This window comes from Protobothrops mucrosquamatus, unplaced genomic scaffold, assembly GCF_001527695.2.
Source record: "Protobothrops mucrosquamatus isolate PMUCROS unplaced genomic scaffold, P.Mucros_1.0 scaffold_310, whole genome shotgun sequence".
NCBI lineage: Eukaryota > Metazoa > Chordata > Lepidosauria > Squamata > Viperidae > Protobothrops > Protobothrops mucrosquamatus.
The window spans coordinates 848,155-862,983 of NW_015386386.1; the positions used below are offsets into that span (position 1 = coordinate 848,155).

A 14,829-nucleotide genomic window follows, 5' to 3' on the forward strand; every position below is an offset into this window, starting at 1 on the left:
ACCACATGCTACAAAATTAATGTGTACAAAGTGTTCATGGTATTATACATAACAAATGTCTATCTTTATATTGCTGTGCAGGTACGCAGACATAAGATTTAAGCAGTACTTTAAAACAAAACCTGTGGTGACTTCCCTTCAAATGTCCAAGTGAAGTTAAAGTCCAAAGAGTCTTCTGGTTCTCAAGATTCCACTCTTATTTTCTCTGGTGTAGAGCACCTGCCACCCTCTCCTCCTGCAGTGCTGAGTGGTCAGACATCATGAAACAGGGCTGGGAAAGAAAAGCACACCTTCCACAAAAGCAAAAAATTCAACAAAGCCCCTGAACTTGGCTGTGCCATCCACGGATTACCTGCCACATGTTGGTTTCGGAAGGTGATGTTATGACATGGCTGCTGGCAAGAGTTTCTGGGGCATGTGCGGGGGAAGATTCAAGGACTTCTGGGCTTAATAAGTGGGTGGCCAAGAGGGAAGAAGGTTTGCTTAGAGATTTGTATAGCCTTGAAGGTTATTGCTGGATGACACCTTTGTTCCTTGGCCAGAAGAAAGAAAACTAACAAGAGTTTTGTTTTTGTTTTTCAAGAACATGGGATTCTGGTCTTTTGGTTTGTGAGAATGGAGGAGGAACAATAGCTTCTCTTTACAACAATGAAAGAATCCATTCTGAGATCTGCTCCAATCTCTACATGTGTGTGTGGAGAGAAAATCCATGACTTAAAAGATTAAGACCCTGAAGCTGGAATAAATATTCCCACATGCACCAGTTTTAAAATATGGAACATTTAGGCTCAGGGAAAGTCCCAGTCTTTAAAGAGCTATTACAACTTTGGTCAAGCTCAGAGCTGATGGCCTCCCTGAACTATTAACTGGCAACAGAGAGATCTGTGCTGAAAATTGTATTAGACATTGTGGGCAATTTCAACACCTATATTCTGAAAGTCCAACAATGTAGGCAACCTCAGATTATGTGTGCATATAATTCATATAGTGCCACTTTGAAGAGAGCAGATGTTACTACCTAGAACCTAATATGACAAAAGCACAAAAGACAGAGTACTTTTCGTAAGGAATAGATGTACCAAGTTTATGCAATACTCTGTTATTGTAATGGCCATATGTGTGAAAGAAGTTTACTTATCTCTCCCAATCACAAAATTGCATCCTGTTCCAAATGGTGCATTTCCATTCATGTGTTGCTTTGCCCATAGAGTCTGCTGTAATATTACATTGTGCCATTCAGTATTTTGAGAAGGTGAATTCCACAAAATTAAACATTTTAATAATACAAATATATAAATATAAGTAGGAAAGTTGATGTAGCACAGGAAAAAGAAAGCACACCAATAAAACCCGGTAACAAGGTTTTTTACCCAAGTTTACTACCTGTTTACCAATTTAGTGCAGCTTTTCGCCACCTGGACACATCCAGCAGATTCAGATAGTAACTCCAAAATTACCAGCCTTGCTCTGACTAAGAATTCTGGAATTTGAAGACCCGTTTTATCTAAAGAGGGCCAAATTGGAGAAGGCTATTTCATTCATACAGCAAAGAAAAATCTTATGACTGCATGAGCATTGGTATATAAACTGTGACATAGACAGTCTGGTCTCCTCAGTCAATCCTTTTATTTCACAACTTTACCTTGTATATAAATAAATTTTACACTCCTTATATTCAGATGGTGGAACAGGAAACTAGAACCAATCTGAATATCCTTTATGAGTTGCAAAAAGCTCATACTGTTACGGTGCTTTATCTTCCAGAACATAATTTGGGTTCTTTTGGTTAAAGGGCCAAGTTTATACATACCCCTTACGGGTTCTCCAGTCAGAAGTGGATCAGCATTTCTGCATTGCCCTATGGCTGGATAAAACGGAAGTGTGAAGGCATAATGCGAATGAAACTGTTAGCATCAGTCCTTGGGTCTCTATCTGAGGCACTGTAATCAGTATAAAACATGTCATTTCACACTCTGAATTTTCTTTTGTCCACATTTTCTATCGGATGGGCTTTTATTTTACTCAGCAAACAATTGCTAGAATTAAAAACAGATGACCTCTCAGTTCCTATGATGTCTCTTCAGCTTAGTTATGAACTTAGATGATCAAATGTCCACTGAATTTGTACTTTGGAGCAAAGATGCAAACAACAAGCCTCCTGCAGGCTTGTAATTGCAATGCTATTATAATTAATTTCCTAAAATCTGATTTCCTGTAGTTTCCTCATAGTAGGATAGCTGGTGCAGAATTGCTGTTAAGAGAGGGCATTTAGTATCCTTAGGAAAGGGGACAGTCAAGCCAGTATTTGCCAGATGCTTTGCATTTACTCCCACAAGCTGCAGGCCATGTTCCTGGTTGTAAGATATTATGGAATTGTAGTCCAAAATATCTAGACAATATAAGACTGCCTTAATCCTGTCTTAGACATTTTTGTGCTTGGATAGCATTTATTTCCTTTTCCCTTTGTAGAAATGCTTTGCTTTTTTAAATACCAGTTAGCTATTGAATAGTTGGATAAAAAGTTGCATATTTACATTCTCTGCATTCCTGATCCAACCATTAACCCCGATACACTATTCACTATATATCTCTATACCTTTTCAGCCTTGCTGTATTGCCTTTCTTCTTTTTTTTTCAAAACATTCCATTCAATCACTATCTTGGTCTTCCCCCTTTTTTCAACCCATTCACCCTTCATGTATATTTTGTGTGTGTGTGTGTGAGAGAGAGAGGAAGTTGATCCTCATTCGTTCTCTGAATGGTCAACCCGTCTTCACATACTTTTTTTTGCAATGGCTATTTACATTTCTATGCAGTCCACATTTCAATGGGCATCCTCTCATTCTATATTCTATCTGTGTTTGACCTCACATATATTTTAAGCGCCCCATTCCTGGTGCATTCAACTCACTTTAATATTTCTTTCGACATATCCAACTCTCACATCTGTGTGAAAATGAGAAGGATACAGCCTCTCTTGCTTCTTTTGACAAGCATCCATTCTTCACGACAGACAATACTATCTTTTCATCAGCATTGTACATTTCTTTTTCCAGTTTTGCATCTGTAGTAAACAGTCTAGCAAGATAAGTTCACCTACCTGTGATGTTTTAGCTGTTTAACTGTAACATATAACCTGCAATCATTCATTCCATTTTCATTATCAAGAACAACTACCTTGGCCTTTATTGCATTAATGTTCAGATAACTACCACCCCCCCCCCCAATGGATAGTAGAAAGCAGGACAGCTTTTTAATTATAGGGTATCCCTAAGCGTTATGAACATGTCCTCTAAACTGAGTTAAAGACTTGAAACAGAACTGACGAAGTTATTCTTTGATTTATAAATGTAGCTATTGTTATTTGGTAAATAATAGTTACAGAACCGATCTTGTGAAAATTGGACAAATCCTAAGTTTTATGACAGGACCACATTAAACCTCACTGTGAATCTAACCAACATAACTTGGAGTCCTTCAGGTGAATTTGACTTCAACTCCTAACAGCCAGTATAGACAATGCATTATGGGAGGTTTATAGAGAGAGAGGTGTAATTTGTGAATGTAAATACAGGTGAAGAAAAGATGTATAAGATCTTGTCCATGGTCACTTATGACAATCATTATTTATGAATAAAATCCATGAACCTCTGCCTTCTTCTGTACTTCTGAGCTCATATGCTGTGATGGAACTGACATCTGTTAATATATAATCCTTCCAAATAATGGGGAAGTTGGAGGATAAAATGGATTAATTGGGTGGATATAATGAGCAGTATCAGTGGAGTACAGCTGTGGAGAAAGGATCAAGAGTGGCATAAACCATCTTACTTGCTCAGAAAACAAAACACATTGCTTCATTTTTTATGCTTATATCCCTCTTAGAAAACATCTCCCCTTCCTTCTTCCCTTAATTCATGATAGGACCTCCTTGGTCACTTTTCTGCAGATCTTTGTCTTTAAAAGTGCCCTGCTTGCTTTGCCTGTTCTTACCAATGCTTTCTTACCTCTCATTAAAAATTCTGCTTTTCTCACTTTTTCTTTCCCTCCATCTCTCTTACAAGCAAGATGCTGACTTCTGAATAAACCTCCAGAAACACAACATGCCAGTCAGGAGACACAAGAAGACAGAACCTTTCAGACCCAGAAAGTTCCTACTGAGAATCTTCCCAGGGCAAAAAGACCAGATCCTTCAGCCATAATCTAAATTTTCTTCACCTCTGATGCAGGTGCTTGATTTCAAGCGAAAGGATAGGCCTTCTTGTCTGGGCAAAAGTATTCTGACAGGCCTCCGGAGGGCAGCAAAGAGTAATGAATGCATTCATTCTTTTGACCCAGCAGCTGCAAATGTCTGCTTGTGAACCATTTCCCTTCCTCTCCCCTGTAGCAGCTTCTCTACTCTAGGTAATTTTTATGACATTGTAATTTCATGTTTTTCTTAAAGGAGCAGATGTCGTTATCCGCAGCCTTACTGATGATTCTGAATGACCCGATAGTTTGGAAAATGGGATGGGGTGGAGCTAGAAAAGTGAGTTAAATATTAGGAAAAGGGCTTCATCATGTGGTGTATATAGAAAAAAAGATTAACCTCAGACTAGAAAGTTTAAGAAGCTTGTACTGTGCCGAAGTTAGATGATGACTTAGCAACCTGTAATCATCTAGACCGGTATTTCTCAATCTTGGCAACTTTAAGATATGTACACTTCAATTCCCATAATTCTCCAGCCACCATGTCTGGCTTGGGAATTCTGGGAAATTAAGTCCAGACATCTTATAGTTCAATAAAATAATTACTTTTGGCTGCCAACACTATATGCACCCTCCCTAGGAGCTACACATTATCTCACCAATAATTTTATTTTGAATTATTAAAGGAAGGCCAGAGTTCAACATCTGGTTTTGTACAACATTCTAACTGGGATAAACAGGATTGTGTAGTTTGTGACAGCATCCGACCGGTTTAAAGTATTGTGTGAACCCAGCCTTATTGTTCAAAATGGCTTTCTTTATAACAACGAAGTCTCAACCATCAAAAAGCTTTAAAATGCATTTTATAAGATTTATCTGGTTGCCAAGTCAGCCCCTTTGGATTTTTCAAAAGCTTTATCCAATTAACTGGTTGTTTTATTGTCAGCTGTGCGCATCCTAATTCTGAAGGCTTATCTAACGTAGCTAGACATATGCAGAGCAACTGAAATTTCATTCAGTGCATGGCTTCCTTCATTACCTCCCTTCACCAAAGAGGGAAAGATAGCACTGCCATAATATAATGAAGAGCGGAGTACGAATCATCTTAGTAGTATATACAGTAAAATATCTCTTGCTCCATTTCCTCATATTTAGTGCAAAAGCAATCAGAATCACATTATTAACACATGTACCAGCTATAGAAAATAGTAATGTCCTTTTAAGTTAGAAGACATTCACCCTTCCTCTGAGACACTGTTGTGGAAGGGAGTGGTTTTAGCCAATTTCCTTCTTCACATTAGAGGTATTTAGTCTACTCAGGATTTTTACAGTTTTGCCATATAACCCATCTTAAATATCATTCAGAGAAAGCAAAGGCAGCAAAAACTATTACTCCATACAGTATCTGCCCTTGGTTTTTGGGAGAGCAGGAAAAACTCATAAATTGTGCTATTTTTTTTGCATTTCAAGATTAGGCTGGATAATAAGTAAAGCTTATCACTCTTATTTAGAAGGCATCTGGGTGCAGGGACCTCTGTGGAGGAAATTTCTAGAGGGATAGTACAAAAAATATTATTATTGTCCTGACTACAGTCCTTGTAGGAATGGCCAGATCAATCTCTGTTCCCTCCATCCAATCAAGAAGGGAACACAGAAACTGGATCTTGAACAACAACATCTTCTCACCCTGTGTCTATTTTTTTATTTTGCTGTCTTTGTTCTTGGGGAGGAAAACAGATGAAAAGTCAGTCTAGACAAATCTCTACATGAGTTATGGTGCTTTAACAAGCAAGGTGGAGGTGGAGAGCCGTGGAATTGGTTCAGCAGTGGGCAAAGTGTTTGCCCATTTAACCCTAACTGCAAAATGGAAATGTTTTTATTTGAATTTCTAGGTAGCCAATCTGCCCCTTTTCAGAAATAATATATACTATATAGAAATTGGAGCCAGAGTGGGGATTGCTGCAGCAGCATAAACAGTACAAAAGCTCCATGGAGAAGTGTCATAAATTACATAATTCTCTGCCTTCTAAGCAAGTAGGAGGCTTAAGCTGTCTTTGATATCTCCGCCTATCAGACCAAGATGGAACCTGCTGCCAGGATCTATGTTTCACTCTTTACATAGCCTGTTAAGAAAATGCAGTACTTTCAAAGCAAAGATTAGCATTTTTCCAAGGTAGTGCATTCTGGATACTCGTATGGAAGCAAAAATGGTTTTTAAACACCGAGTTGCTCAGAGCATTTTTGGCAAATTTATCTTCACAAGATCATATAATGTGCATGCTATTTGCTAGGGAGAATAAAAGGAATAGCATAGCAGGAAGTTTTAGGAAATAAGTGAACTTATTTATACAACAGGATCTCAACCGTCTTTACTTCAGAGGGATTCACAATGATACTGCATTGTCATGTTCTCAGTGTTGACACAGTAATGTGCACAGGTCTCTTTCATTATGTGATGTCATAGTGAGGTAAAAGCTTCAGAGGGAATTTAGATCTACCTAAAAACAGTAAAACACATTTTCGCCCTGAAGATTAAAGTATATGGAGTATGTCAGTATGAAATAGAAGTCTCTATAGATAATTGTGTTATTAAAACAATCACAGCATACCAGCAAACTGTTAAAAAAGGCCTGAAGACAGATACAGGGTCATTGGCCTTATCTTAGAGGCATCACAAACCTCTCAACACACCACATTGAGGTGTGTTGATGTATATCTCTACTCGTCCTCATATAGTCAGAATCAAGCAATTTATGAAGTTTTATAGCTTGATTTTTATACCATGAAAAATTGATTTATCATTTGAACACAAACAAGATTGCAGTGCGGGTGACATTGTGTAGTAGTGTTGTGTACTTGAAAGAGAAATCTGCATAATTATGCGATGTAGTTACTGTTTGAAATATATGATTGCTTTGAAGCTTTAGGGGTTTTCAGAACCATTGCTTTACGTGGTGCTTGTTTGTCTCGAGAGCCAAACAGTTGAGCAAACTGAGGTAACAGGGTAAAAGCCAACAAAGGCATCTTTAGTATGGGCAGAGCTTTCTCAGTTCATCCAAGCAATGAACTGGTTAGGCTAAACTTTCAAGGATTAGTCTACATCTCTTAATTGGTTACCTCACAGTGACTTGCTATTTTTTTATAAAAATGTGCAGATGCCAGCACATCTCTCTTTGTATGTGGCACCACTAATTTTCTTAGCAATTTTTATGTACTCCATTCCATTCATGTACTCCATTCCATGTACATAAACAAGATTCTTCTGTATTATGATAGTTGCTGACAATACTGAATGAACTGTCTGTTCCTACAGGTACATGTCAAATCGGTGGACTTTGTTTCTTGAATGAAAGACAAAACGGAAGCCTTTTAAACACCAAATGTCTCTTTTCATCTATAAAGCCAATGTTAAAATTAAAAACTGGAGGGAAGATGTTTTGTTTCTGAGTAATCAACTATTCATATTATGCAGCTTATTGTCCTTGGTTAGTTCATTTGTTTAAATCGGTACCTAAATTAGGCTGGGAGCTGTGCTTCAGCAGCAACGAAAGGATCCCAGATTCTCTATCCCTCCTGTCTTCTGCTCCAATACTTATTCTACATAAGTAGTATTATTTCTTGTCATGTTTAACTGGCTTTGGAAGAGATAGAAAGAAGTAGCAGCTACTAACCTAATACCTGGGACACAATCATACATGTCTGGGCCGATGATCAAGAGAGATTCCTCAAAGAGATTTTTCCAGTATCATTTGCCTGCTCAAGGTCATTTCTCTCAGGCAATTGCTATGCTTCAAAGCAGCCAGAATATAGTACAGTACTGTACATGGATCTGTACTGCATATTGCTCCACAACACAGAGACATTCTCATTCCAAAGGATGCACTAATGATTAAGAAAACACAGCCAACTATCTCTGTCATGTTAGTTTTTGAACAACTGCCAACATGAATACATGAGGCTGCTGAGGTTTATGGCCACTGCAGCAACTCCTATCTTACACCACTCCAATCTGTTATTTTTTAATCTCAATTGAAATTAATCACAATGGTTTTCTAAGACCATTTGTTTAAAAACAATTATTTTAATACTCATAGAATTTATGCATTGCCGCCTCTTCCTCTCTAAAGGTCTAAAGATTTAATCTGAGAATAAGATACCTTGGTGAAAAGATTTCAGAAATATGTTTTTCGTCCCATAGATAATAGACTGGAGATTTCAACGATGTTAAACACATCAGTATGAACAAGGATGACGTATCATCATGCAGATGGAGGGAAGTGTAAACATTAATGGCATTATCACTTGTAAAAGACTATATTAGTACTTTCAAGGAAATAAGCCCCTTTAAGAACAGTGGAATTTACTACCTCATAAACACATGCAAGACTGTAATATTAAGCTTCAATCCTACACAAACCTACCCAGGAAGAAATCTTGTTGAACTTCCTGGGAGTTTCTTCCACGTAAACATGCATTACGACTGCATCAGTGTTTGCAGATAATTCAGGGAAATCTAGCATCGTGTACCTTCTCTATTATAAAGACTAATCATCACATCTCCACAGCCTTTAACTGTTGTTAAAAGAAACAAGCACAATGAGTTAGGTGGCAATGTGAATTTTACAAAACTAGAACTAGCACAGATCTCTGTTCCAAAACATCTTTATTGTACCAAGAAAAGGAAAACCCTTTATAAACAAGAGTGTTGAAATATACAGGTTAAGTTACTAGTCTTATTAACAAAATAAAGCTCTATCTATATGTACAGACTTTTTAAAACAAAACAAAAATAAAGCAGCAGTCAGTTGCTAAAGCACAGTAGAAAGGGATAGCATTATGAAAAACTGAAGGAACGGGGAACAATATAGATCAAAGCCTATCTTGATGCTCTCAAGGTGCTAGACTATAACTCCATGATGCTTGCCCATCAAGATGTTGGAAGTGACGGGAGTTGTAATCTAACACAGCTAGAGGGCACCAGGATCAAAAAAAGGTGTAACCCATTCTCATGATGCTTATTATACATAAACTAAGTGATTCACTTCCTCCCTAGAAGATATAATTGCATTTTTCTTCTTTTTAAAGTTAGAATAAAGGAAAATAAATTGACAGGTGCAAGTAGTTTGGACTTATTTAAGCTAGTCAGGGACATAAGTCATACATAATGTAATGAAATAATAAAAGCTGTCATGAAATAATGCCAGACAAGAGTTTTGTTTGTCATAAACAAAAACAGAACTCCAGATTCTATCCAGATATACCTCAGGTGCAGTGTAGTGTCATCACACAGTGATACTAAACTGTGATGAGACTATACACACTAAGATCAAATTTCAGAGTGACAATTATACTCTTCTGTTGCAAGAAAAATAATGTTTTGCATGCTCAGCATGCAACTTCTATCAACTTTTTGCAATAAGCTTTGGCAGACATATGAAGGACCGCATTTTTAAAGATAGTGACATTAGGAACCAATATTCAAGGGTTTGTAAGGAATGAAATGGGTGCATAAATCCTCTGTAAAATGTAAGATATGTATCTCATTCTTAATCACCTCCCAGTTATCAAAAACGCAAAAAATGGTGATCTTTTGTCATATCTACTGAAATGGAGTACAAAAGAGATGCTAGTGGGCTTTTTGTAATATTAGACTACGGGTGACTCCAGACAGTGTATATGGTATTATCGATCCTTACTTTTCTGCCATAAATGATAAATAGGCTTGTAATTTACCATCTCTGCATGTGCACATACTGTTATGCTTCACCTGGCAATGGGCATGATACAATCATGTGGGCAAGGCTAAATTTCTTCCATGATCTCATATCTGGTCTCAAATTGTGGAGATCAGTGTGTTGTATTAATAGCTTGGTTACCCTAACACAAAAAAGGGAATTTGTCAAAAAATGAAGAATGACATGTTTACTTTAAGAATGGCTAATTTAGTTTCTCAGTGACATTACAATTTCTGACAGTAGAAAATAAAAAGATTCCCATGCTGAGATTTAAATCCAGTGGAAGTGTACAAAAATATTTAAAGGACTATCTAAAAGGGATAGGAGCAAAATATGTAAAATGTATGCAAATGTACATAATTAATACACCAGAGACACAACTGCATATGTATATCATGACCTGTACATCCTCTGTGCTGTTCTTCCATGTACTGAAGCTCTAGCCACTGGTGTATCATTAACCAAGAACACTTAGCTAATTTAAACCAAGGCAAGACTGCTGCTTTCACTAATGCCACTAAAGGATAGAGTAAGAAGGAGATGAAAGAAGCCACTCGAATACATTATACACTCAACTTGGATGATTTGAGCATGGTAAGCAAACAAGTACTTATACTGCAAACTATGAGTGTTGAGTTCAATGTAGGGAAAACATGAATTTACAAGTATACTGAAACCTACCAGAGGCTCAATAAACTAGTGTGACAAAAGTGGACAAACCCCTTTAAAGTTGCTGAATTATAACATCCTATTCCTCATGAATTATAACTCCGAACAACTAGAAGGATGCAGGTTTCCTACCCTGTACTACAGCATCATTAGACTAATTCAATTAAAGTATCCATTTAAAAGAATTTCTATTCCTTCACAGAAGATGTTTCAGAATAGTTTTTCGAAGAAGGTGCCCTTCAGGTATGTTGGATTATAATTCCCATCATGCACCTTTGGTGCTCTAGTGGGTGGGCATGAAAGAGCTATTACCCTCGTAGGGAAACAATTTTGGAAAGATTGCCTCAGAAACTTCACATTTTATCCCTTAGACATCAAGTCAGCTTTCTATTGTTGCAGGGCGTCCTCTTCTGTGTGTACTGAGAATTGGCAAGCAAACAAGGGTAGGAGGGAAACAAGCCACGGCTTAATTTATAAGTTGGGCCAAGGCTGCCAAGGGTAAAGGCGGCCCTTCGAGACCTCAGTTGCTATTCATTCAAGTCCAGAGCTAAAAATGGCTCCATGGGAATTTATTGGCAGGGCCAGTGGGAATTGAAAAAAACAAACACAAGACAAAGTGAAGGCAGAAAAGGGGAAAAGGCAGAACTAGTTGAAATCCGGAATGAAGGGGGAATAAGTGTTCCACCCAGATGTTTCATTTAAGGAAAGTGAAAAGGCTCCCCAAATGTTGGTTGAATGCTAGTGATTGGGTGGCTAATATAAGCTGATGCAGCTGGCCAGGTTGTAAACAGGTGAGGTCTCTGTTTGGCTATTGGTAAAGTAAGCTTTCATATCAGCTTTTTGGGGAAAGGAAAAAAAGCCGTAGAGAAAACGAACAAGAGACATAATTGCTACCCAGCCACAGAGCATTTGCCCCTAACTCCAACCCAACTGAACACTACACAAAATATACACACAGTTGCGATTGGAAGGAGGAAGCTTTTTCCAGTCAAACTTTCATTCCTGAGAGCATAAATACTGAGCTGCTAGGAAGATGGGTTCAAACATTATAGGTTCTGAAATCTGCTCGGTATTTCAATTCTCATTCTTCATCCTTTAGTGACTCCATAATACCTTTGTTCCCTCTTATTTAACTTCAGTGAAGATTTGGGATATCCTTAACAGGAGTTCTGACCTTAGTAAGAAAAAATACCAGATTTGTTACAAGATTCATAGTCAATTCATATTCAATTTCCTTGGGGTAAATTCAGCAGGTCAAAGAAAAAATTCCTCCCTTTCCACAGATGATAAATGGATGGGAAATAAACTCTACCAATACCACAGATGATGGCATAAAGAATTGTTCCTCTGCTCCGTGTCCATTTCCACTTTAACAAGCTCCTCCCCCTTGTTTCTTCCAATGCCATTAATTGTTCCAGGTTGGAAAGAGGACAAAGGCTTGTCCATAGTTTCCATACTTGCTCGCTTCTTGTGACATTAGTCTGTGAGAACCACTAGCTCGCCATCACTCTTCTCCTCGCCCTCAGAATCCTCATCTTCACTGTAGTGGTACATCTCCCCATCAGGCATTGAATGACTGTCCTCTGCCCCATCCCCTTCCTCTGGCTTCAGACTACATGTGTTCACTATGACTGGCATGTTTGGTTCCATGCCATGGGACAAGTAGTGATCCATCAGTGGTGGAGCTAGCTGAATCCCAACTGATCGCTGGTACATGAGATCCGAAGAGGAAGGTGGCATCTGGCTGCTTTGGGGCCTAGGAAAGACATTACAATGTATCATAAAGGTTATGCCATCTTACATTCTGTTCCAACCCCATCCCCACCTCTGCATTCACACATTATTACTGCACTTCCCAACATGGAAACAGGTAGGCAAGAATAGAGAAGCTGTGATCTTTTATTACTGAACTAAGCATTCCTAATTATTGGTCATGTAATGGAGGCTAATGGTAACTGCAGTTCAGTAGTATCTTGTGGGCCACCACTTCCTTACTCCTAAGAAACAACAATGCACTGGTCACGTGTTTGTACAATACTGGTCTCCCTGGAATGAGATCTGATCAACTGTTTTCCAGCAACCTTCTACAAGCAAACATTGCTGGACCTTCCCTTCTTCATCTAAGCTTTCAGAACTGCCTGATTTCACCTAAATGCTAATCATGCTTATACGATCCAGCAAAATGTTTAACCATATCTTTGATCCCTTCAGGTGGCAAGGCTACAAGACACACAAAGACTATGAACTGGGTTAGCTATTGGTAAGGTCAGGGCAAATAAACCCAGGAAGACATTGCAGGTCACAGTTAATGACGAATCAGGAACCTGAACCTTATTAAACTATCTCTGACTTGCACAAGATGGGCTGTGCGGTTCCCTTAAAAGAGGTGAATTTCAGACACAGGAACCTGCAGGCTCAGAAAGCGGTGTTCAAGAGGAACAGAGAAAAGGGACAGGAAGCCTCACGCAATCAGGTAGCCCTGCCTGGCGTCCTGGCGCCGATTCCTCATCAGTGCCTTGTATTCGCCAACACGAAGCCGCTTCCCTTCCACAATGCAGGTGCGTTTGGGGCGGGGCTTGTACTTGTAATTGGGATACTTCTCCAGATGCTGGCGGCTGAGCCGTGCTTGCTCTTCATAATAAGGCTGCTTCTCCTGATTGGACATGGATTTCCATCGGGATCCTATAAAAACAGAGAGCAATGAAAAAGGATGATTTCAATTACCTTTTTTATTCTTCCTCTTCTGCATGGTCCTTCTCAGTCAGAATATACTGTTCCTAACAAATGGGCTTAGAAGAAAAAAGAACAGGGACATGACAAAAGTTGAGATGAAAAACACCTCCACGTCTGCAATAATTCCCCTGAAATAGCCAATTCAAAACAAATATGGCACCTTTAAAAACAGAGTTTGAGACATAAAACAGGGATGGGCAACCTTCAGATAATCAGAAACCAAACAGCAACAGCAACAACTTCTTCTTCTTTGAGTCGCAGTGAGCGGATGGAGAAGCAAACTGGCTATGATCATTACCAGGGCTTTCTAACTTTACAAAGATTGGGGGACTATTTTCCCCCTTACATTCAGCCTACTTTGAGACATGTACATGGTTTTGCTGATTTTTGTAATCAGAGGGGTCCTGAGGCCACAGAGAGGATTGGGTGTTATATGCAACAGTTCAGTCTCTTTGAAAAGACAAATTATATGAAGGGTTAATGTAAATTGCTTCTTTAACCAGATGCGGATCTAAAGGTTATCATACAGCTGTGCATTTATCTTTCATTACTATTCAGGCAAAAAGAATTATTTCTACAGACTGCTTTATGTCCAAGAACATAGGGCAATTCTACACTGGCAAGGCTAGTCCTGTAGAACTATATGGATGATCATATCGCATAGGAACTAGGAGCTCCAGAAAACATCTGGCTGTGTTGCCTATTTAGAAATGTAAACTGAGATATTAAGCAAGCCATACTATGTAGTTAATGGCTGTTCTGGGTCTTGGGGATTACAAGATCCATGTAGCCCTCAAATTACAACCACAATTGAGGCCAAAAATTCTGTTGCTAAGCAAGACTGTTTTTAAGTGAATTTTGCCCCATTTTACGACCTTTCTTGCCACAGTTGTTAAGAGAAATATCGCATTTGTTAAATTAGTAACACAGTTGTTAAGTGAATCTGACAATTGGCTTTGCTTCAGAAGGTTACAAAAGGTGATCACATGACCCCTGGACACTGCAACCATCATAAACACATGCTAGTGGCCAAGCATCTGAATTTTGATCACATGATCAGATGATGCTGCAGTGGTCATAAGTCTGAAAAACAGTCATTAAGTCACTTTTTTCAGTGCTGTTGCAGATGGTCACTAAGTGAATGGTTGTAAGTCGAGGACGACCTGTATGTGATCCTCAGTTTGACCAAAACAAAGTGGGCATTGCTCAGTTTCAAAATGAAAACATCTCTCAAAACAAAATATCAATTTCCTTCCTCCTTTTTCTTCAGAAGGTAGAGTAGTTTTCTCACAAAGCGTAATTCATGAAAACAGAGGCAAGGATCACAAATGTATCCAGATGAGTCCTGTTTGTTTAGGAATAAAATTAATTTTTAGATTTATGAACCATTTCACTATGGCCTAGGTGGTGTGCAAAATTAAAACTAAAAACAATGCAGTAAAAATAAACTGTAAAGAAGGACGAACAATAATGGCACAATTTTTCCTCCAGCTCAGTGTGTCTC

General features: G+C 38.5%; 2 protein-coding genes across 2 annotated transcripts in view; one reads left to right on the top strand and one right to left on the bottom strand.

Annotated features, from left to right (window-relative positions):
• ETNK2 (ethanolamine kinase 2) overlaps positions 1-154 on the top strand; it is a 23,391-nt gene extending 23,237 nt beyond the window's left edge. Inside the window, exon 8 of the mRNA XM_015832170.1 lies at positions 82-154. Coding sequence (XP_015687656.1) covers positions 82-154 — 73 coding nt within the window. The remainder of the gene's footprint in view (positions 1-81) is intronic.
• An 11,294-nt stretch (positions 155-11,448) lies between these two features.
• The window catches only part of SOX13 (SRY-box 13), a 15,933-nt gene continuing 12,552 nt past the window's right edge, over positions 11,449-14,829 (bottom strand). Inside the window, exons 12-13 of the mRNA XM_015832171.1 lie at positions 13,058-13,274; positions 11,449-12,348 (exon numbers count right to left, since the gene is read on the bottom strand). Coding sequence (XP_015687657.1) covers positions 12,069-12,348; positions 13,058-13,274 — 497 coding nt within the window. The 3' untranslated portion in view covers positions 11,449-12,068. The remainder of the gene's footprint in view (positions 12,349-13,057; positions 13,275-14,829) is intronic.